This window comes from Carassius carassius, chromosome 11, assembly GCF_963082965.1.
Source record: "Carassius carassius chromosome 11, fCarCar2.1, whole genome shotgun sequence".
Classification (NCBI taxonomy): domain Eukaryota; kingdom Metazoa; phylum Chordata; class Actinopteri; order Cypriniformes; family Cyprinidae; genus Carassius; species Carassius carassius.
The window spans coordinates 3,807,946-3,833,790 of NC_081765.1; the positions used below are offsets into that span (position 1 = coordinate 3,807,946).

General features: G+C 40.0%; 1 protein-coding gene across 2 annotated transcripts in view; it reads left to right on the plus strand.

Annotated features, from left to right (window-relative positions):
- Positions 1-25,845, plus strand: part of kalrna (kalirin RhoGEF kinase a) — a 278,413-nt gene that overhangs the window by 130,615 nt on the left and 121,953 nt on the right. For both annotated transcript variants that reach the window (XM_059561398.1, XM_059561397.1), the window contains exons 10-11: positions 5,207-5,329; positions 23,472-23,663. In XM_059561398.1, the coding sequence (XP_059417381.1) occupies positions 5,207-5,329; positions 23,472-23,663 (315 nt within the window). The remainder of the gene's footprint in view (positions 1-5,206; positions 5,330-23,471; positions 23,664-25,845) is intronic.

The window sequence follows — 25,845 nt, forward strand, 5'->3', positions numbered from 1 at the left end:
CTCTTTAACCTGGCATACACATAACATACTAATATGCTTTTATTATCCAAATCCGTTAAAGGATTTTTAGGCTGCATTAATTAGGTAAACCGGAACCGGAAACACTTCCCATAACAACCTATGTACTTGCTACATCATTAGAAGAATGGCATCTACGCTAATATTTGTCTGTTTCTCTCTTGTTCCGAGGTCACCGTGGCCACCAGATCCAGTCTGTGTCCAGATCAGAGGGTCACTGCAGTCACCCGGATCCAGTACGTATCCAGACCAGATGCTGGATCAGCACCTAGAAAGGACCTCTACATCCCTGAAATACAGCGGAGACCAGGACAACTAGAGCCCCAGATACAGATCCCCTGTAAAGACCTTGTCTCAGAGGAGCACCAGGACAAGACCACAGGAAACAGATGATTCTTCTGCACAATCTGACTTTGCTGCAGCCTGGAATTGAACTACTGGTTTCGTCTGGTCAGAGGAGAACTGGCCCCCCAACTGAGCCTGGTTTCTCCCAAGGTTTTTTTCTCCATTCTGTCACCGATGGAGTTTCGGTTCCTTGCCGCTGTCGCCTCTGGCTTGCTTAGTTGGGGACACTTCATCTACAGCGATATCGTTGACTTGATTGCAAATAAATGCACAGACACTATTTAACTGAACAGAGATGACATAACTGAATCCAATGATGAACTGCCTTTAACTATCATTTTTGCATTATTGACACTGTTTTCCTAATGAATGTTGTTCAGTTGCTTTGACGCAATGTATTTTGTTTAAAGCGCTATATAAATAAAGGTGACATTGACATTGACATTGACCACACGGTTGTGGTGGTCTTCTGCTCCGCCCTGGGGGGGCTTCCGCCCTGATCACACGTTTGTGGTGGTCTTCTGTTCCGCCCTGGTGGGCACCACGTGATGTCCTTATGGACTTATGTTTTGTGTTTCTTGTTTTCTGCCTGTTCCCCTCTGTGAGCCTGGCCATCCGTCCCTCCCCCTGAACCTCCTCCGGTCCTCCTCCCTCCTGGTCTCTCTGTTTTGTGTCTACACTTCTGGTATCTGTTCCCCATGATTTTTTTTCTGGCCCTCTGTCCCTCCCCCTGAGTCTCCACCTGTCCGCCTCCCTCCTTGTCTCTGTGTTGTGTCTTGTCGTGGAGCGTCTGGGAGCCGCTCCGTAGAGGGGGGGTATTGTCACAGTGTCTGGGTTGTGTTCCCTGGGTGTCCACTAGATGTCCTCTTTTCCCACGGTGTCTTTCACTTCATTAATCACATTCCTCACGTCCCTGCTTAATTATTGCACCCAGCTGTCACTAATTACCTATCATCACACCCTGTCAGTTTCCCATTAGCGCTTGTCTCTCCTTGTGTATATAACCCGGTCTGTCTTAGTATGTGTCACGGAGTCGTTGTTTATTCATGTCCGTCAGTTCGTGCCCTTGCCTTGTCTTCTTGTTTAGTTTATGTTTTGTTTGGATATTCTGGTTTTGACCCTGCCTGGACTGTTTACCCCTGTGGATTACCCTTTAATAAATGACTTACCTGCTATTGGTTCTATCTCCGTGCCTCATTGGATCCCTGCCGTGACAAACAGTCGCTGGCCAGCTATCTGTCCTTGGAAGCAGCATCATCCCTGAAGGTTCCAGTGTTACCCAAGCCCTTAATATCCACTTTGGCTTTGGTGGGTAAGGCTTACACGGCAGTCTTGTAGGCATACCAGGCTGACCTGATAAAGGACCTGGGTAACAAGGATGGCTATTAGGAAATACAAGATGTCCACCAGGCCAATGATCTGTCCCTCAGAGCCACCAAGGAAATGGTCAAAGCTAATGGTGGCCTCGGAGAGACACTTATAGCTGAACCTGTCCGACATGAAAGAGAAGGACAGAATCTTCCACCTTTTCGGGGCGTTTTTCGTGCGATGCAGTACGCTCTGTTGTCAAGAGGTGGGGAAGAGCGGAGGATATCTCATCATATGGTGCTCATCTCTCCTCAGTGTCAGATCGGATTGTTCCTGCCAGGTTTTCGCTTCAGGGCACCAAATTGGCCGCTCATATTACACCAGAAACCATAAGAGACTGGTAACCTTAGTAGACTTTCTGGCAGCTTGGAGACTTTTGCTAAATGTCTCACAATGGACCCTGCAAACTGTATCCAGTTTGGCTTGTACTCCTCCTATCCACGGGGTTATCCCCACTCTAGTGGGTCCGGAGCATGCTCTGGTAATGGGACAAGAAGTATACACAGTCTTGAGGAAGGAGACCATAGAACTCGTTCATCTTCTTGAGAGAGAGTCCAGCTTATACAACCTCCGGTTTATACAACCTCAGACATACTTTGTCATTCCAAAGAAGGATGGGGGGTTACATCCGATTATAGATCTGTGCCATTTGAACCATTCTGTCAAATCGTTCAAGTTGTTGACGTTCAATCAGATTGTGACTCAAATCAGGTCAGAGGACTGGTTTGTTACCATATATCTAAAGGATATATACTTCCATGTTTTCATCCTTACCAAACACAGGAAGGTCCTGAGGTTCACTTTTGGGGGCAAAGCTTACCAATAATGCTTTCTTTCTTCCGGCCTAGCACTATCACTACACACTTTCACCAAGTGTATGCATCCCGCTCTGGCTCCTCTCCTAGACTCCAGGGCACCTGCCTTCTAAGTTATATAAATTATTGGTTGATTCTGGCTCAATCAGAGCATGTGGAGGTTTTGTTGTCATCTTCGCTTATATGAAAGAGATGAAGTTAAGGCTATACACCAAGAAGAGTGTGCTTTCTCCAGTTCAGAGAACCATTTATCTTGGAATGGTGTGGGATGCGATGACGATGCAGGCACATTTGTCTCCTGCTCATGTCAATTCGATTCTTGCAGCCATGAACAATATCAGACTAGTCCAGTCACTCAATGTGAAACAGTTTCAGAGACTAGTGGGTCTGATGGCAGCTGCATCCAGAGTCATTCCTTTTGGCCTGCTGTACTCGAGACCCTTGCAGTGGTGGCTCAGGACCAAAGGGTTTTCCCAGAGGGGCAACCAATTTCACTTGATCAAGATCACGCAGAGATGCCTTCATGCCTTAGCCATGTGGAAGAAGACTTGGTTCTGTCATGTGCTAGGAGCTCTTTGTCATCATGTAATGCTTATGTCAGATGCTTACATCACAGGCTGGGGAGTGGTCAAGAGTGGCCAATCTGCCCAAGTTCTGTGGGTAGGTCTCTATCTCACGTGGCACATGAATCAGACATAGTTGGTAATGGTGATACCAAATTTATTGTATTTCAGGTGATGGACTGTGTTTCAGTTCTGTTCACGCACTGCTTTGTAGGTTTAGCAAGGAAAAAAATTAATTTACCTTGCATTCGATGATTGTTAAAAGTTGCTCTAATGTGCTGATTGGTTAAAGCATCACTCACAGATTTTCTGATATGCGGGAAAGTTGATCTCTGATTGGTGCAGTTTGATTTCATCCCTCAAACGCTGATCAAGGTGAAACATGCTAAACACTTTAAACACAAACATATGGCTCTGATAAACCTGGATCATTGATTTTAATAAGATATCAACATACTGGATGTTTTCTGAGAGACAGATTGTTATTATTACCCATATTTGGTGATGTTAGTTTGCCTCACCCTGAAATTTTAGCAATTCTTGAGTAATGAAGGGTGAGAAGTATCCAAATATCTTCAAGTGTATGGTTAAATACAGGCAATGAGTAGGTTGAGTTTAGAGTAAATGAACAGACCTCCCACACTCTTACACATACAAGTCTTGTTTGTGTTCAAATGCTACAATTTAAAGTAATAGTTCACCACAAATGAGAATGTGCTTCCTAAAATATCCTTTTTGGAGGTGGACTGTCAACATTCTGCTAAACATCAGTTTTTTTCTATTCAACATAAGATTCATGCTAATTTCTGGATGAGTTGTTTCTTTAAAAACTCTCTTGTGCCTGTCTGCGTTAGAGCCCTTCATATGATCTGTGCCTCAGTCTGTGGAAGTCAGAGCCCATCTTGATAAGATCAGAGTGGGTCTACTGTGTTTTTTTTGCTTTTTGTCTGGGGTTAGTGGTGAACTGGTTGTGGTTAGCAGTGAGTCTTGGGGTTATCAGCAGAGCACACAAGTCCTCTCGGTTACCTGGGAAACCATGTTAATTGGAGTAAATGAGGGTTGTGAGTCATTGTGGGACTGCTTTACACCCATAAGATGCTCTATCAGTCTGACATTATACATCTGAGGGTCTTTTTCCTTATCATCATCTTGGACATCCTTATTTGTCATTACAGCCTAAAACAGGAGAAACTCTAATAGCAGTTCTGAATGTTTACAAAATACTCCAGCCTGTTCAGTTCATTATGTCATTTCCTTGATTATTTCTTGAACTTGATTATTATCATAAGTTTGATTTGCTTTATGTAAACAGCCATTACAAAGCATAATCAATAGTTATGAACACAGCATCAACCATCTTGCAAGTCACAATGACTGATAGTCGAAAACAAATGCATGATTGTTATAGAATTATAAGTTGATGTATTTGGCCAAACAGGTGTTTGGACTGATTGATGTAATGGGTGCCATCTGTGAACTGCTGACTGTTGCCTTGAGCAGCCGTATCCTGTGAAGGCCTCATCACGCAGGGATATATTTATCTCATCAGCTTCTGTTAATGTGCGTGTGAAAGAAGACGCTGTTTTTAGAACATGTACTGGATGCTTTAATCATTATAGCAGAAACAAGAACTCACTGACGCAATTGTTTGCATGTTTGATTTTCATTCTATCACGTGCAAACACGCAAGTGAAGTAGAAGAACCACAAATACCATGAGTGTAACTAGAAAAAAAGAGGTCAGATGCTAAAATTAAATAAATTAAACTACAGATATAGATTGGTTCACTACCCATGAAAACAAACATCTGTGATGTTGTGCACTTAGATACACACCTGCATTAAAAAAATCACTTAGGAGATTTATTGAATGTTTCTCTCTAAGTAGAAATGAGAACTAATGGAGAAAATGGAGACTTTCACATCTCAGATTTTTCTCCTGGTGAAAATAGCCAAGTAACCATGTCTTCTCTACTTCAAAGATTTATTAAGTTAAGTGTATTTTTTAGATGATATAGCACTTTAAAGAGGTTTTAGAAGTGATAAAGGATTTTTTTCTCCATGCACTGAATGGATTGTGTGTGTTTGTATGTTGCAGGTGATTGACTGGATAGAGAATCACGGAGAGGCTTTCCTTAGTAAACACACAGGTGTGGGCAAATCCCTACACAGAGCCAGAGCCCTGCAGAAACGCCACGATGACTTTGAGGAGGTGGCACAGGTGAGACAACAGCCGCATCAGATCAGATTTATCCAAGCCAGATCTAGCCAAGGCACTCATCCACTGCCAGTCAGACTAATAAACACCATTCTTATCTAAACCACTTATTTTCATATCGAGACATTCACTTAGACCCCCCCCCCAAAACAACTAAATGAACAGTTTCTCAGGAGATGTGTTCAGTATCAGGTTCGGTACCACAGCAGCACATCCAATAAACAGGTTTAAAAAAGGATCTTCAAATTATTTCATTGTCTGTTGTCAATAGTAGTGATACTCCAAAATGATTTTAATAGAAACACTGAAACTGAAATTAAAGTTTTACACCCACAAACTAATCAGTGCTGACGCGTAACACACAGACTTCACCCACAAAGTGCAAAACCCAGAGATCACGGTTTACCAACCCTGACAGTACCCCCCCCCCCAAGAACGCCTCCTGGAGTTCCCAGAAGGGCCTACCTGCTGATTGTAATCATCAATAAGGGAGTGATCCAGTATGTCCCTAGCAGGTACCCAACTCCTCTCCTCCGGACCGTAACCTTCCCAGTCCACCAAGTACTGGAATCCTCGTCCCCTCCGTCTCGAGTCCAGAATACGATTAACCGAATAGGTTGGTTCCCTATCTACGAGACGCGGCGGCGGGGGAACCGTGGTAGGCGGATTAATACGTGTATAAAAAACGGGTTTAATTTTGGACACATGGAAGGCGGGATGTATTCTCCTGTACGCTGGAGGTAGTTTGAGGCGGACTGTCACTGGACTAATGATCTTGGTGACAGTAAACGGGCCAATGAATTTGGGAGCTAATTTGTTAGAAATGGAACGGAGAGGAATATTGTTAGTAGAAAGCCACACTTTTTGACCCACAATGTAAATGGGAGGCTTTGACCGGTGGCAATCGGCCTTGGCCTTAGTGCGCTCCCTCATCCGGAGCAGAGTCTCGCAGAGTCTCGCAGGCTCTGGTCCAGGTGCGGTGGCACCTCTGGACAAATGCGTGAGCGGAGGGGACTGCGACTTCAGATTCCAGACTAGGAAAAGCTGGTTCCTGGTAACCTACGCTGCACTGAAACGGAGAGAGGCCCGTGGCTGACACTGGTAACGAATTGTGAGCGTACTCCACCATAGAGAGTTGTTGGCTCCAGGAAGAAGGATTCTTGGAGACCAAACATCGCAACGTTCTCTCTAAATCTTGGTTGGCCCGCTCAGACTGCCCGTTACTCTGGGGATGATAACCCGAAGACAGCCTAACCGTCGCTCCTAGCAATTTACAAAATTCCTTCCAAATTTGGATATGAATTGGGATCCCCTGTCAGAAACCACATCTACCGGGAGGCCATGTAACCGAAATACGTGATCTAGGACAGTCACCGCTGTCTCCTTGGCTGTAGGTAATTTGGGCAAGGGAATGAAATGTGCCGCCTTCAAGAACGACCAATCAAAACGACCATGCCATTAGAGGGCGGGAGGTCGGTAACAAAATCTAGTGCGATATGTGACCAGGGTCTCGAAGGGACAGACAGCAGTTGAAGAAGCCCATCATGGCGCAAACTGAGCAAGCCAAAACAAAATCGTGGACGTCACAAGCCATAAATGGCCACCAGAATCATTGTTTAACTAACTCCTTGGTTCGGCTTATCCCTGGATGACAAGCAACATTAAAGCAGTGACCCCACTGAATAACTTCGGACTGTAACTCTTCCTGCGGAGTGATCAAAAAGACGTGATAAAGAATCGGGTTTGACATTTTTGGAACCCGGGCGGTACGACAGAGTAAAATCAAAACGACCAAAAAAAAGTGCCCACCGAGCCTGCCTGGAATTGAGTTTTTTGGCAGTTCTAATGTACTCTAAATTCTTGTGATCGGTCCAAACAATGAAAGGTACCCCTGACCCTTCCAACCAGTGATGCCACTCCTCTAAAGCTAATTTGACGGCCAACAATTCTCTGTTACCAATGTCATAATTGCATTCAGCAGGAGATAAACGATGTGAGAAAAACGCGCAGGGATGCATCTTATCTTCCGAGGCAGCACATTGGGAAAGAACTGCTCCTACCACCACCTCTGTTGCGTCGACCTCCATCACGAACTGCCGTGTGGGATCAGGAGCTACAAGGATGGGAGCCTCAAGTGGCTCTTGAGGTTGGTAAATGCAGTTTCGGCTGCATCCGACCACCTGAACGGAGTACTGGGGGAGGTCAAGGCCGTCAGAGGTGAGACTAGTTGGCTGAAATTATGAATGAAACGTCGATAAAAATTGGCGAACCCCAGAAACCGCTGTAGGGCCTTACGGGAATCTGGAGGTGGCCAATCTATCACAGCCTTAACCATGTCAGGATCCATACGTATTCCCTCGGACGAGACGATATACCCTAGGAAGGGGACAGACTGTGCATGGAATACGCATTTCTCCGCCTTGACAAAAAGCCCATTCTCGAGTAACCTCTGGAGCACTCGTCTGCCGTGTTGAACAAGTTCCTGGAGAGATGAAGAAAAAATCTGTATTTCATCCAGGTAAACATATATAAACTGATCTACCATGTCTCTCAACACGTCATTAACGAGTGCTTGGAAAACCCTTAGCGAGTTGGAGAGCCCGAACGGCATCACCAAATATTCAAAGTGCCCTCTAGGGGTGTTAAAGGTGGTTTTCCATTCATCCCCCTTCCTGATGCGGACCAAATGATAAGCGTTACGTAAATCCAATTTTGTGAATACGGATGCTCCCTGTAACCTCTCGAAAGCTGAAGACATCAACGGTAACGGATAGGTGTTCTTTATCATGATGTCAATACAAGGTCGCAGAGAACCATCCTTCTTACCCACGAAAAAGAATCCCGCCCCCGCTGGAGAAGGGGAAGGGCGGATGAACCTCGATGCCAAGGAATCAGAAATGTATTTCTCCATGGCCTCCCTCTCCGGAATAAAAAGGGAGTAAAGCTTGCCTTTAGGCGGAGACTTACCTGGCACTAAATCTATAGCACAGTCATAGGAGGAAGAGAAGCAGCACGGGACTTACTGAACAGCTCCTTCAGGTCCAAGTACTCTGTGGGCACGTTTGATAACACCATGGGCTCTTTCTGAAAGACAGAAACAGGCACAACAGGACAAGCAGAAACCAGACAAGACTCATGACAACTTTCACTCCACAAGGTGACTGTGTTGGAACCCCAATCCACTCGTGGATTATGTTTGATTAACCAGGGGTGACCTAAAACAATGGGAGCTACAGGGGAGTCCATGAGGTAAAAAAAATATGGTTTCACTGTGATTGCCTGAGGTAAGCAGAGTTATGGGTTCAGTGTAGTGGGTGACGTGGGGCAGTTCCTGGCCATTGAGTGCGGTGACATGGATGGGATGAGACACAGGAAGGACTGGAAGGTTCAAGTGATGTGCAAGGAGAGAGTCAATGAAATTACCTTCGGCCCCAGAGTCCAGAAGGGCGTGACAGTCATGAGTGTGGTTCTCCCTCCACAGTTTCACCGGAAGGAGAGTAGATGATGTGGTTGAGGACTTCCCGGCGGAGATCCCACCCGATAGTAGCCTCAAACTTACTACCGGGCTGGCTCTTTTAACAGGGCAGGAATGGATGGAATGCTCCGAGCCACCGCAATATAAGCATAGTCCTTGGGACCTCCGCCGCTCTCTCTCCCTCCGGGAAAGCCGAGCTCTACCCACCTGCATGGGTTCGTGATCGTCGACGGGACCAACCATGTTCTCTCAACTCCAGCGGCCCCTTTCTAGAGAGACATAATGGCGTGTAGGACTGACTTGTATACCCAGGCGGTTAATCCGAGCGTCCACCCGGAGTGCCAGGTCGATTAGGCCGTTGAACATTGGGGGCAGCTCGAGGAGGTAGATCTCCTTCTGAACACGGTCGGCCAGCCCATGCAGGAATCGATCCCACTGCGCCGCCTCGTTCCACTGGCACGCGGCCGCCAGGGTGCGGAACTGAATGGAATAGTCCGCCACCAATGATTCTCCTTGTTTGAGATCCGAGAGCTGGTGAGCGGCATCCCTGCCGGCCGCGGCTCGATCGAACACCCGTTTCATCTCTTCAGAGAGGGCGTGGAACGAGACGCAACACGGATGTTGATTCTCCCACACAGCCGTTCCCCATAAGGCGGCCCTGAGAGAGTAGGGTAAGAGCAAACGCAACCTTGGACTCCTCTGTCACGAAGGTGCGGGGCTGCAATGCAAAAAATGCATGGAACATTTGTTAAGGAAAGTCTTGCAAATGTTTGGCTCACTGGAGTAACTCTCTGGCGCCGGAAGTCGCGGCTCTGGCCGGAAGTGGTCCTGGGAGGTCTCCCGGGTGACGGGCGGCGCAGGCAGTGCGGTGGGCGCAGAGGGAGAGGTGAGTTGATGAATCCGCTGGGTGAGCTCGGACACCTGTGTCACCAGCGCTTAGATCGCGCGTCCGGTGTTCACGATGCTCTCCTGCTGCTGATCCATGCGGTTGACGCTGTGGTGAATGAATTCAGATGGTGAAGTGGTGCAAGCTGCTTCCATGTTTGGGTGAGAGCGTTCTGTAACGACTGGGTGAAGGAGTGGCAGGAAGCAAGTGCGAGATTAAAGATATTTAATGAAGATAATGATACAGACAGTACTTGAGACAAAAACAACGCTGGGAGGAATGCACAGTCCAAGATGGTGGTGATGAATGACGAATCCGGAAGGCGGAGGTGAGTAGGCAGCAGGAGAGGGTGACACAGGAACTGCGGGGATGCGAGCCGAAGGTAAGTGGTGTTGCTGGGTGGTGGGTTGCGTAGAGTGGACGGGGTTCCGGGGAGAGACGGACATCCAACGCAGAAACACACAAGAAAGCAAAGTATAGGTCATAAACATGAAACAACGCTCTCACGAACACAAGGCGCTAGACAAGCCAATATATAGGGATGAGTAATAAGTGACAGCTGTTGCTGATGACAATTAACGGAGACGCCCACAAACTAATCAGTGCTGACGCGTAACACACAGACTTCACCCACAAAGTGCAAAACCATGAGATCACGGTTTTCCAACCGTGACAAATACACATTATGAAGACATTAAATATTATCTTGAGATTTCATTAACATTAAATTGTAAGATACTATTACTATTTTTATACCTCAAAATTTTGTGTAGACTGTGCTTCCCCAGACATGCCACCACTGATTGTGAGACTAGTTCTCATTGTACAAACATGACTTTATTTCCATGTGTGCTGATAAAACAGAACTTACAGAAGTGGCTCATGCCATTTTTTGTGTGCAAGGTCCATATGGCCATTGGCTATGCTGTTTGAGCCTGAGACTATACCAATTGACTGTCAGAATGTTTTTATGCAGAGCGCAGTTCACAAACGAAAACTCAGATTAACATGGAAGAGATGTGATTTATCACTTATCATGATGTGCCTAGTTTGGTCACAGTCTAACAGTACAATTAGAATCAGATGCTGACAAATGTAGGACTGAGTCTTGAGTGTCCCACTAGCACACATCTGCTGTGTCTTCTTTGCCATGCAAATACACGTTTCTATCATGAGCATTTCCCATTCTGCCCAAATCTCAAATAAGAAGAAGATATAAGTGTAAACATTCACAGTAGTATATGTTTTGTTATTGTAAACTCATTTTAAGAGAGAGTTGTGTGGTAATATTGGTCTCTTTTTTGGGTTTGGCAGTGGGATGTGTCTTTTGTTTTCAGGCTGTTGTTTCTACATTGCACACAAGACAAAGGCCAAATAAACATGATTGAATTTTATTGGAGAACCGCCACATACCTCCCTAATACTGCATTGTTGAACAAAGAAAGACTACTGGACTGTATATGTTGAGACTGTTTTTTGATGGCAAATACAGCAGCTTCAATGCATTAGGCACAATAAAAATAGCCGTAATTCAGTTATTCATTATTTTGCACCACTCACTGACCCTAAGAATTACAAATGCTGTTTTTGCTGCTGTAAAATTAAGACTTCTGTATGTAAATAATCTCTATTATTTTTTGGATAACCTCTGCATTCCAGTGTTGTTTGTACTGTTTCGCAACAGTTGAGTTGCCAAAGTCAAAATCGCATTCATTTTTAGCCTTTCAAGACAGACTTACAATAAGCTCTGACATTAAGTGATGAAATACACTACCGATCAAAAGTTTAGTTTGAGGTCAGTACATTTATTTATTTATTTCTATAAATGAAAGCATTTATTCAATAAGGATGCATTAAATTGATCAGAAGTGACAGTGCAGACATTTGTAATGTTACAAAAGATTTCTCAATAATGATAATAATCAGAAATTTTTCTTGAGCATGAAATCAGCATATTAGAATGAAAGAGAATTTGTAGAAAATGACAACTGGTCTCAAAATAGTGTTTTCAGAACTCAAATACGCAAAGAAAACATGTCCATATTCATTTTTTAAACAACACAACACTACATTTTTATCAGAGGCAAATGTCATTTACATTTTCTGCAGAAAATGTATATATAAAAACTTTCATATAAAAACTAGATAAACGTTTAATTGTATCCACACTTCTTGTCATCTTTAATTGGATTAGATCCTGCTGAACTGATATTTTTTAACAAAGTGCTGTTAAATACATTGCACAATATTAATCTGACAACACACAGAGGAGATGAAGATCACTGGACACTAAGCCCTGCCTCTCACATCCAAGTAATTCCCCTGAGATGAATAATCCATAATAGCACGGAAGACAGATCGTGAGTCTCAGTGTCACGAGAAGGGCCCGAGACAATCTGACTCCCATCTAAATAATCATAAGGGATTTGTTTTGGCTCAGCCATTATTGGTAACCAGCGAGACATATGTAGCTTTTGTTATTCTGACATCTACTTATCAGACATATAATATCCAAGAATACACAAGAATATTTGTTCAGACAAATAAAGGAGCTGAGCAGGTTATAAGTTGAAAGGATGAAAAAGATTCACCCTTTTGTAACTCATTTACATAATGTGATATATCCATCCGTAGCCAGGGATGGGCAGTATTTCAAATACATGTATTTAAAATACAAAATACTATTTTGTATTTAAATGCATTTAATATTAATATTTTGTGTAGTTTCAAAATACATAAAATACTTTTTGCCAATCAATCTCTTTATTAGACCACTGATTTCCTGTATCAATAAGTATCCAAAAATACTAAAAACAAACAATTACTAAGATTAAATGTATTTAAATACAAAATACATTTGACTTTTTCCAAAGGTATTTAAATACAAAATACAAAATAGTATTTCAAATACATGTATTTGAAATACTGTCCATCCCTGCAGGAAATCAGCAGTCTAATAAGGAGGATGAACTTATGTATGTTGAAAATTCAAAAGTACTCAGATTAAATGTTTAAATCAAATACATTAGATTTGTTTTCAAAGGTATTTTTATTAGATTATTTTTCAAAATAGTATTTTGCATTTCAAAAACATGCATTTGAAATACTGCCCATCCCTGTCTGTAGCTTAAATACTGCAAATTTGATGATTATTGTCTCCCTATTAAGTCAGACCCAGTTCACATCTGATGTGTGACCGCGAACGACACTGACAAATCTACAGCAATCCAGAGAAATATCCTTAGTCAGGATAGACAGCATATTACATTTTAAACACACAAAAGTTTATGGGGTAACAGTGTAACAGAGATAAAACAGCTCTGATCTGTTATCTTAGCAGGGCTTTATGGACTATCATTTGCCAGTGAAATGGATGATATCTCTCATATTGTAACTGTTTGTTTAATGAAGGATTGAAACCCTCTGGAGCTGTAAATGTGTTCTCATTCTCCACAGTCACAGCAGGTGAATAGACATCTAATTACCTCATGTTAATTAGTCGCTCTCTCCTGACAGCGCTTTACCTTGTGTCTGACAGTGAGGAACAGTTTGGACTGGAGTGAAGATGCTCCTGTCTCAGCAGCCAGTGTGCCGCTATTCTGTTTTGGGCTGTGTTAAGGTGATAATTTGTAATAACTGCTGGTTCTGATTGGGTTCGTGCTGATTGTAATGGGGCGATGTGTGCCAGGATGGGATAACCCACTGCATTGGTTATAAATGGATGTTTAATTTCACATGTGAGGAAAATGTTTCAGGTGATAAGAGTAATTTACAGAGCCTCTAAAGGGACATGTTGGTGGATAAAATACGTGGAGAGAGGAAAAAATATTTGTCAAATCGTTTGTGTTCTCTCACAAAACCAGTTGAGTTCAGACAAACACTTCCAGCTCCATATGTTCACAATGAAGCGGTTTCATTCTGAATTTGGACTAAAGTATAAAGAAATACAGTTTTGGGACATTCTGAAATGCTTAATATGGCTACATGTACTAAAATAGTGACATTGGAGGACCAAATTCAGTACACACCATATTAATAATTAATATTATAACAATATTAATATGAATAACCTTATTAATAATTCTACTAATAAAATATTATTTACAGACAAGCAAAATACGCCAGAAACATGGATGCTAAAATGAACGTTAAGCTTTTTCTCCCCAATAGAAACTGTTATAAAGAAAACACTTAACGTGACTTAGTGGAAGAAGAAAGCAATAAAAAAAAGTCAAAATGTTGTATACGGTTTATTAAGAAATATATACTATATACAGGCAAACAGATGAACCCAGAATATGAATGCAACGCAATGCACTGAACTGCACGTTAAAGTTTTCCTACCATAAAACAATTATAAAGAAAAGGTAATGGACAAAAAAAAAAAAACATCTATTATACAGTTGTTTCCTGTGATGTGCAGCTGTATTTTCAGCATCATTACTCCAGTCTTTAGTGTCACATGATCTTCAGAAATCATAATAATATACTAATTTGCTGCCCAAGAAACATTTCTTGTAATTATCAATGTTGAAAATAGTTGTGATGGTCAGCCTCCTCAGGCTTTTGTGTAAAGGTCTTCTTTTAATTTTTGTTTTGTTTTAGCCTAAGAATATCCTACATTTTAAAAATTAACAAATTGTACATTTTTTTATGTTTTTTTTAATGTTACAATATTAAATCATAATGTTATTGTTGTTTTACTTCCTTCTTTTATCTCATTTTACAATTACATTCATTTCGCAATCCTGACCCCCTGAATTACAGTTACCGCCGCGGCATCGATTAGGCTGGCCACCTACTGTATATATATATATATATATATATATATATATATATATATATTAACCATCACAACTATTTTCAACATTGATAATTACAAGAAATGTTTCTTGGGCAGCAAATTAGTATATTATTATGATTTCTGAAGATCATGTGATCATGCTCAGCTGTGGACGATTTAACAATATTTGATATTAAAGGTTGCCATTTTATACAGGAATTGTTCATTAAAAAAAATCGAATTATATTGTTAGTTCAAATTATATTGTTAACACAATTTCATTTAGAACTTTTTTTACTTATAAACTCCTTGAGAATTTAAATTTAGTTTAATAGTATTTAAATTCAAGTTTTAAAAAAAAGGTTTTAATTGCTTAAATTATTTTTATTAATTAATAATATCTTATCATGTTTATTCTTGTAGAAAATACGTGTGTATTCTTTAGGAAAGAAGGGGAAAAAAGGGACAATCCAAATATTTGTTTTGCTTTACCTATTTATGAAGGCTACAATTATTAAAAAGAAATAAAATAAAAAATAATAAAATAATGTCATTAAAAAATACCATTGGCCTGAGTAATTTTGACAATTATAGAATTGTGACTTTAAAGGTTAGTGATTTAGGAGGTGAAAATACTGTGAAATTACTAATGGCATGGATTTTAGAGCATATAACAACTGAAGGTTTATGAAACATTAGCCAATAAAGCATTTTTTTAAACAACGGAACTTAAACTTGTGAACTAAAATATTATTTCAACCATACAGCATGTGAATAAATAAAATGCATACTTTTCATAACATTTCATTATTCATAAAATGCATAACGTTTCTGGTGTTTGGATTTGTACTTCAATATAATAAGCTCCAAGTTTAAGAATAGCCCTAGACTAGTCTATCTCTCTCTCTCTCTCTCTCTCTCTCTCTCTTAGGGATGGGCGTTTTCCGCAAATATCACATTCGAATATTTGAGCTCACAAAAAACAAATATTCGAATATTTGTTTATTTAAATTCAGAGGTGTCAAGTAACAAAGTACAAATACTTTGTTACATTACTTAAGTATAAATTTTGGGTATCTATACTTGAGTAATTATTTTTCAGCCGACTTTTTACTTCTACTCCTTTCATTTTCACACAACTATCTGTACTTTCTACTCCTTACATTTTAAAAATAGGTTCGTTACTGCTATTTCATTTTGGCTTGTTTTCATTTGTTATCATTAAAAAAAAAATATTACAAAAAAAACTATCCAGATAAATCGCGCCATCCTGATGGAGTGAATTTGATGTGGTTGGATGAGAAGTATAAACATATACCATTCCGACACCCTATTGGTTTGTACACAATCCATCACACCTGCACATGACACAAATCACATCACACTCCAGCAAGGACATAGACAGTTTTGGGTTTGTTTATCAAAAAATATTTCTTAAAAGTAGGGTTGGGTATGGAACCGGTATCTGATCGCCTCAGAGTCAGTCCCCCTAAAATTTCATATGAGACCGGCGTCAGACCGGTCTCATCCCTGTCTTTCAGCGCGTCTTCAATCCACAGACAGCGAGCGGAGCAGCGCATGCGCACTCAAACACGGACAGAGGACACAAGGTGTGTGTTTATCGACAGATTGTTAGAATATCAGTATCTGTGCAGTTCTTTGTTATAAATACAGTTTACAAAAGGTCACGGGACCAGTCGGTTTCTCATCTACTGTAAAGTTTTCGCTCATCACATCACAGCTGTTTCCTCCAGCGAAAATCTAGCCCTTAACACTAACATATGAACGAACACATTCTTTAATTACACTCATTTAAATATACTTAATTTAATCATATGTACTTTATACATATACTACTGTGCAAAAGTCTTTTCAGTTAGTATTTTCACTTGAAAAGAATGGTGTTTGGCCAGTTATTTATATATTTTGCTGTAGTGTGTCAGTATAAAATATCAGTTTACATTTTGCCTTTGTCAGACTGCTTGTGCATTCAAAATCGCACTAGATTATTATTAAAATTAATGGCAAACTAATTCCTACTGACACACTACAGCAAAAGATATAAATAACTGGCTTAAAACCCTTTTTTGGGATGAAAATACTAATGTGCCTAAGACTTTTGCACAGTACTGTATTTTAAAAACGACATTGTTGCTACTTTATAAAGAATGAGCATACAGTAATTCACAGAACTGATTAAAGACAGTGACAGACAGCACTCATCTTAACTAAATATCAGAGTGAGTGACAGAGATACAGTAGAAACATTATGTGTGGTTTTGTATTAAATAATGACCCAGATTGTAAAATACATTTATTAGCCTTAGAGTAAGGGAAGCACAACTTGGGAAATGAGAGCATCCAAGGTGAAAGCTATGAATTTATTTTTAATATCTGTAATGTTCTTTAATATTATACATAGTTTTTTTTTTTTGTGGTTCTTTTTTTTTTTAAGTATCGGTTCAGGTACTGTTTAGGCGCCGGTACCATTTTAAAAGTATCGAAAAGGCACTGGACCCTACTTAAAAGTTATTATTTCTCACTGGCTCATTTACCAAATGGGTGCTTTCTCTTCATCCTCCACAAATTAAGCTACTGTAGGTAGTTCGTTAGCAAGACGTTTGAATAAATTATAATTTGCGATTGACGACATGATTGACAATGTTGTGATAAGTAGGCTATGCCAACTTTGTAACTTGTTTCCCCCCGAAAACTGAACATAGCAGACGTATGTAGCGAATACAGGAAAGTATCAATCAAGAAGGTATCAGGATTGAGTTATTTTTAATTTTTAGTTTTTGATTAATCACTTGGATTAATCATTCATTTTGACAGCACTATAATGTATAATGTTTATTGTAAATAGACAACCATACAAAGGTAAATGTTATTAAGCCTGCCCCTGGGTACACCAATTTTCTTGTCCATTGCCCTCGCAGATTCCTGCATCTAAGCTTGGATGTACATTTACATTCCATCAAAGGTTATTGATTACATGCCTCTGAAGTGTAACTTTTTGCACCATAACAATAATTATATGCAAATAGTCATCATATCTCTAGTTCTTTAATGTATTTGCATTGTACTAAAGTGCGTTCATTTTCAGTGGGTATATATGCAGCTGAAACAGGTAGCCTAGTGTATCCCAAATTTTTCAACATTAACATTTAAAAATAACATTATAGTCATTATGGCCTATGGCCTTTAGAAAAATGTTTTTTTGAGGAGGGGTAGTGCACAATAGGACCCTGTGGTGCAGCCTAAGCTTTTGTTCTTAATGGCATTTTTTTCCTTACATTACTTTTACTTTTATACTTTAAGTAGTTTTTTAAACCAGTACTTTTACACTTTTACTTGAGTAAAAAGCTTGAGTTGACACTTCAACTTCTACAAAAGTCTTTTTAAACCCTATAGTATACTTCTACTTGAGTAATGAATGCCAATAATTTTGACACCACTGTTTAAATTAAGTTTAATGAGACAGACGTTATTTTTCAGCAACATTTATTGTTTCCGTCATTTTTGAACAAGCTTATATACAATAAGCTTGAGCATTGCACATCGTGTTTTGTAGCTGAAAACCTTTAACAATGCGTGCAAACAAACAAAAATACAGATAAAAAAAAAAAAGTGAACAAAGAAAAAACGTAAAGCAGCCTGCAGCAATTAGGCTATTGTACAGAATGCTTACACTTAACTTTGAAACTTTGAAACTGTCAGCAAATCTTTTTTTGTTTTTTTTTCTATTGTTTTACATGTTCTTGTTAATAAATACGGGCATGTAAACTTGATCAGGGGAAAGTCAGCTCCTCAGTCTGTTAACAATAAGGCCGGCTGCGGAGAAAACACACTCTGACGGCACAGACGTTGTCGGGACTCACAAATAACGGTGTGCTAAGCGAATAAGTTTTGTGAAGCGCTTCGTGTTTTCGTTTCACCACTGAATGGGATCCTCATCTGGTGGAATACATGGCGCCAGCAAGAACTGTTCCCACTCGTCTCGGCTGGACTCTCTGTAATCATTGCTGAAGAACTGGCTCAGCCTTTTCCGACGAGTGGGCATTGCATCCTCTTCATCATTAGTGACGGCGGCTGCATCCGCACCACTCGCATCAAGGAAAATGTTCTAATAATGTTCAAAAAAAGTTTTTTTTCTTACTTCTCTCATGTTTTCATCGAGAAACCTGAGATGTTTGTGCCGAGGGTCTAAGGCAGACGGGAGAAGAGGAGTTTTCACTGCATTCTCCAAGTTAGCGGTGTTTATTCGTTGCTTGAGAGATGCTACAACAATGTTCTTGAATTCGGTCACTTTCTGTGGTTCTCCACGGCATATTTGAAGCACTGTAGAAGACCGCAGTTCTTATTCATTAATTGTTTATTTTTTGCTTGCATCCATCTTCAAATATGCCTTGGAGAATCACAGAAAGTGACCGAATTAGGTTTTATTGTGGACTTTTTTTTTCTTCTTTTTTTATGGCAAGCAAAAATATAGCGAAATTCGAATATCATTTTTATTTATCGAATGATTAGAGCAGAACGAATATTCGAATGTTCGACTATCCGTGCACACCCCTACTCTCTCTCTCTCTCTCTCTCTCTCTCTCTCTATTTAACAGCATTAGCTCAATGAAATACGTCTTCCTTCAGGTAGAATGAATGTTTTCCTGCTTGCTAAATGTTGGGCTCATGATCAATAAGTTGTATTCGCCTCAATCTGATTTAGTAAAGTCAAACCGCAGACAGTGAAGCTGCATCACTGAGCGCGAGTCCCGCGCGCTGTGAGGCGGGAACAGAGGATTCCGCTTGGTCTTAAAGCCTTTCTCAAACATCCACGATCATAAATAACAATGATTTTCGTAAAATAATGATTAATTATTAATTGATGATTTGTTATTATTATCATTATGGTCTTGTGAAAATAATAATATGGGCTGCGAGAAAATTATGAATACAAAGAGTAGTGCTGCTGAGTGCAGGCATGTTTCAGCCCAGTAACACACCGTTCGTCACAGCCAAAAAACAGACCGAATTAAGTTCAGATGGAGGGGGTTGGGTTTTTGGGGGTAGTTATGTGTGGCTTGTGGGGTCGAGATAAAGGTGTGAATTGCTCTTTCATATGGACAGTGTCTTATGAGGCTTTCACTTGCTGAACTGGTTTAAATAGGACTGTTGTTTTGGTTATAGACTAAAAAATTATAGTCGTTCATTTGTTATATTCAACTAATCAGAGGTTTATATTAAATATACATAATCAAATCTTAATATATCCCGCGCTCAAGCACATGCATTAAGTTTGCAACAGAGCACACACAGAAGTAGCCTAATAATTGTGGAAAATGAGACATTTTAAATATTTATTAATAAACAAATGTTTTCTTGTCGGCTGCACGATGAAATTCACTGTGCTGGCTTTCTCTGACGAGAGAAATGCAACATTCACAGATTACACAATTAGTTTTCGTTTAAAAAATATTTCAAGCTTTCTGTAGATATATTGTTAATGTGAGAGACCCATAGCCTAGAAATCTAGACGCACCCTAGCGGCAGCAAAATGTATTTCGCAGCCTAGAGTACAGTCTAGCAACTCTCAATACACTTTCTAGCAGCAAAAACCCAGATTGGGTCAGGCCAATCACGTCGTGTATAGAGCAGGCGGGGCGGGCTTAACATATGACGACAGAGGAGTTGCGACGGCTGCCACTTGAAAACAAAGAATGGTGGCTGAAGCTGTCGAACAACGATCTTTTGAATCGGCTTTGGCCGCGACTCTGGAGGACTTGGAGTTAAGTTTCTCTTTAAGAAAAGAGCAAAGAACGGCACTTAAGTCATTTTTAAAAAAGGAAGATGTGTTTGGAGTTTTGCCGACTGGATACAGAAAAAGTTTAATATACCGCTCTGACTACGTCACCTTCTTCGTTGCTCTGATTGGTTGTAGCGCTAACCTATTGCGTGCAGAGGGATTTTGAGAGACAGCCGTTTATCCCGCCCCTCGGAGTAAGCCTCGTCTATGGAGAGTTTCCAGACTAAACAGCTTGATGTAAGTCTGGCTGGCCAGGCTAAGAGACCCCACGATAGTATGTTAATTAAAAAATTATAAATTCATTATCAGGAAAAAATTTAAGTGATGAGACGGCGCCTCCCTGTCATTAATGCACATTAATAATTTTTGCACAAACACTAGAATATGAACGTCGTGGTTTTCACTTATCGAGCGCTCCATCACGAGTACAATTCATGCCAACAGCCCATAATATAACTGCATAATCAGCAAGAATTCATGTTAAACATATTTAGCTTGATCAGAAGGTTACAATGACTGCAAGAGTCGAGCGGGATGTTAAGAGTTTGTCTGTTTCTTTTACTGATTATTTTCGGGTTAAAGCATGATTTAAACGGATTCACACGCAATCGCTTTCGCAATAATGCATTCAAACAAATGTAATCTTACAGTGCTACATTATCAGCATGCTATCGGATTTTGAAATCTTGAAGAAGTTAATCGATCTGTTTAGATAAAATAACTGACAAAGATGTTATTTTTATCACAAACAAAATTTTCACAGCAGAAAGCAGCAATTAAAGATGTAATGCTTACAATGTTATTAGTTTGGGATGTGATATAGGGAAAAAAGTTTACACAAAATAGCTTAAGCCACTTTGAAACTCTCCTGTTATTTTTTATTATTATTATTATTATTTTATATGCTACGTTATGAACATAACATTTCAAACATACTCAAATACTTTATTCACGGAGTGAAGGCGGAGCGTGTTTCTGGTATCAGTGCACGCGGAGGGGAAGTTGTTGCTGCTCACAGACTCTGCTGCGAGTGAGAGAGATGTTTCACCCGACGAAATGAAGACGACCACGGCTGCACAAGCACAGCACATCCGCCAAAAATCAACCTGCAGCAATGCTCGTTGATCGACTCGCCAAGCTTTACTTTTGTAGGTCGCATGGCAGTAAATAATTCGATAATATGACCATGCAGTCAATAAAGATATTTAATAAAAACATTAAAACAAGCAGGGCTGTAAAACAAAACAATAAAAAACGCACGCCAGGTCTACACCGGACACGAGTGGAGCGATCCAACAAAAGACAACAGAACCCAATGATGGATACACTGGACACGATCCCATCAGTGAACTGATGCTCGTTCTGTTTATGACAAAATGTTCTGACACTGCGTTCAGATGATTTGACACTATAGTGTGATGTCATCAAGTTTAGACACACTTCACTGTGGGGCACAGATGGCAACTCTCGCGTCCGGTGTAGACACAGACAGTGACTGCTCTATTTACAAATAAGTTCTATTAAAAAAATAATAATAAATAAATAAATAAAAAATAAATAAGCCAGCGGCATAACGAGATGGAAATATAAACTAGGAAATATATTAAAAGGTCATCCGTCCATGACACTGACTCACTGCTGAGCTGCCAGTTTTAATCTTAACAGCTCTTAAAGCTGAGTGGATGGTTTAGATGCATGATGGGCTAGTATTAAATAAATAAATAAATAAATAAATAAATAAATAAAAATAAAGGTCTGAGGAATGCAAGCATCTCTCTGTAGTTTCAGCTTGTCACGAAGCTCTCTCTATCTTGGAAATGCAACTCCAATATTTACCCGTGTCTCGTTTCTTCTTCGTCCCAAAACCTTCTCAGGTCATTTATTTCACCCATACGTTTGCGCTTCACAGAACGTGCAGGCAAAGCATAATCATGATCCATAACTAAGTTATTGATTGAGGTATAAATACGAATATAAACAATATAAATATAAAATATAATAGTCTCGATCAAGGCTAGCTACTACTTTTTCTTCTTCGTCTCGTCTTTGCTTCTGTTCACCTTTGTATTTGGCGGTTCCGCAGGAAGTTAGATAAACTAGAGGGGTCAAAGTTTATATGACGCCATAGACGGGCGACAAAACGGAAATAAAGAAACGTGCCGTGTCTTCTAATTAAACTATAAATTTCTCCGGATTTTAAAGTTTGTGGAAACTGTCGGGATAATATAAGTACACAACAAAAAAATATATATAACATAGATATAGTGATATCTGCTATTTTTAAAGCAGAAAAATTACATATTGTGCCTTTAAACATGCAACAATTTCTTAATCAGTTTACAGACAAATGTCTTTTTCCCAATAAGTTATGTCAAAATAAAGGACAGGTAATGAATAACAAAAATGCATGTTGTTTTATTAAAGGAATAAATTTATTTATATTTAAAATATAAATTAAAATATAAGCATAATATATGAAAATATTGACATTTTGCATATTAATCCATGTAGCCTACCCCCGTAAAATAGGCTACCACTTTTAATGCTCCGATGCAAAGTAAACCACAATTTCTTTTGAATAATATAATGCATAATTAATATAATATAAATAATACTGCACACCTTTTAAATTTGTCAAATCTAAAATATGGTTTAATACCATGTAGCTTAGAAAATATAAGCACAGACTCATGCACAGGCTTGACATTTATCCTGCTTGAATTCGTTCTAAGAAATGCACATAACTTCATAAGTACCAAACTTTCATCTGTGAATATTAAATATATTAAATATTTTAACTATAGTGTTTTTCTTTCATTTTCCGTGACTGAAGCAGTCAAATGTAACACATCAGCGAGGCAAAACTGACGTCTATTTGTGAAAATGTGCTTTGATACGCTTGTTTGATAACTTCTGGTTAAAGCGCCACTCAGTGGTCAAAAGCTGCAAATGCACTTTACAAACGCCGTGGCGGCGGTACCCGCGGCGGTAAAAAGGGCCTTTTGAATGGCTACTTACTGTATATATATATATATATATATATATATATACATTTCATGTTTATTAGTGTGAAGATGCTTTGAAACAATCTACACTGTCTAGAGTGCTATATAAATGCATGGGACTTTACTAATATTATGTCAGTTTCTAAATGTAAACATAAACGAATGCTCATTGATCGTCTTCTCTCTTCTGGACCAGAACACCTACACTAATGCAGATAAACTCTTGGAAGCGGCCGAGCAGTTGGCCCAGACGGGCGAGTGTGACCCTGAGGAGATCTATAAGGCAGCGCGACACCTGGAGGTCAGGATCCAGGACTTCGTCAGGAGAGTGGAACAAAGAAAACTACTTCTGGACATGTCCGTCTCCTTCCACACACACACTAAAGAGGTAAGACTGACACACATGCCAGGTGGATTACAGAGGAATGCTGGGAGGTTTAGTTGAGCAATGCCAGATGTGCTCGAAGAACACCCTGTTTACCTTTCCAGATGCCAACCAGGCCCTTGTGTGAAATGTTAAATGCTTTTGCCATTATGTAATTCATTATGTGTTTAAGGGACGTTACTGCTGCAGTCAATAGCAGTGATTATTAGTGATTTATTATGCAGTAATTGTGACACCATGTTACATCCATCACCTCATGCTATCTACGTTTGAGAAGGACATAGAGTATGAATATGTTGGAGGGTTAAGTGGCACAATCCATCGTTCTGGAGTGGTTTGGTGCTGTGATTGTTTCATGGAGCTCAAGTGTGATCTATAGTTTTGTTGATGTATGGCGATTGTAAGAATGTGGTTTTCTCACGATTGCCACCGATGTCCTGATATCGCTCTCTCTTTGTATGGAGACTAAGAGTGTGTCCACACTTGTAGTTCCATTGGTTTGGTTCAGCTCATTTGGTCTGGACCAAAAAGGAAAATTATACATTTGATCCTGGTCTGCTTAGCGTTCACATTGGCATTTTTGACAGCGAACCTAAAGTGATACGTTCACAACCTGACTGGTCGGCTTGAATGACCTATATATCGTGACGGAACTCACCGAAAACCCCAGACAGGTGTGTTAGATTTAAAGCGGCGCTGCGGGTGTATGTTGTCAAAGCACCCATTATCCGATTGGCCTGCTCAGCGCCACTTTAATTTGAATGCACCTCATGCCATCTGCTGGACTAAGTGCACTCATTCTTGCATGTACATATGATTTTATTTGCACCACCTGCAAACTCACAAGGAGCTCATAAAAGGCACTTTATCTCATCGTTGTTCCACGTTTTCCCTCTGCTCATTTTGTGTTGTCAAATTATGTCGCATCTTGTCATTACTTCCTGTTTTTGGTTCGTTTAAAAGTATTTGTTCCGCGTTGCATTCATATTTCATTTGAACCGCACCAGAGTTTGTTTGGCAGCTGACCGAGACCCATCTTGTTTGGTGCGCACCAGGGTATGGATGGCAGTTTTCACACTTACTTAAACGAACCGCACAAACTAGTTGGCTTATTTATCATTTGAGTCATTTGTACCAAATTTGTGATATCTTTAAGTGTTTTCTTTCTTATTTTATCAAGCCAGTTTATATTCAGGTCACTCATTAACAGAGTTTCTTTCCCAATCCTCTACATAGCGAGTAAATCACTGGCATATGCGACTAAATCTTCATTCTAGTGACTAAATGATGTCTAATATGAGCCAATGGCTAATAAATTCTCAGATTTTACTCGCCAGTGTGTGAGTTGGAGGCTAAGTATAAGTTTAGCTCAGATATATGTTCACTCGCTGACAGAGCACTTCAGAGTTTCACTCTCCGTCAGGCGATCTGTGTGATTCAGTTCACCTCAATGGATGCACAGCACACCTGTGTTTAATGTACCGTAAACTCTAGTGTTTAAGGTGCACAGATCGCCGTCACTTTCTCTCACACACACGCAGAGACTGGGAGAGAGAGAATTGACGCGCTACATTTAAACAATATTATTTGTTGTATTTTCCTGTCAAAATAGTGGCGTTCCTATGGAAGTATTCAGCTTTTAAGAACAGCTGGGTTTTCTGATAGCGTTAGTGTGTGGAGTTAACCCTCTGGAGTCTGCGCAAACGGCAATCTCATTGGCTGGCGCTCACCTATTATCGTCCGTTTTGATTTCAGCAAATCAGCTCCAGCGAATGCACAAAACCTGATTAATATTCATGAATCTAGCAGCTCATTAATCCTTAGTAATCTTTAGTGTGTTTTATAGTTCTTCTTATTACAATTTGTATCAATATTATCTTATCAGTATTTTTGTTAGTCCCCCCTCCCTTTTTTTTTTACAGAATCACCGAATGACAAAAAAGCACCAACACCATTCCTCTTAAAATGTTCAGTTAAAATGACTAATATGCATTTAAACATGGTTGTCACGTTTACTTCTAATTACTAAAGTTCTAATTATATATCAGTCTGGTGAGTAAACTAAAATATTTACAAGCCAATGGCGATTCAATTGCCAAGGTGTCCGTAGAGGGTTGTTTCCTTTCATGTTTTTTTTAAGTATTTCAGTTAGGCCCCGATAAAAGTAATTTGTCACATTTGGGGG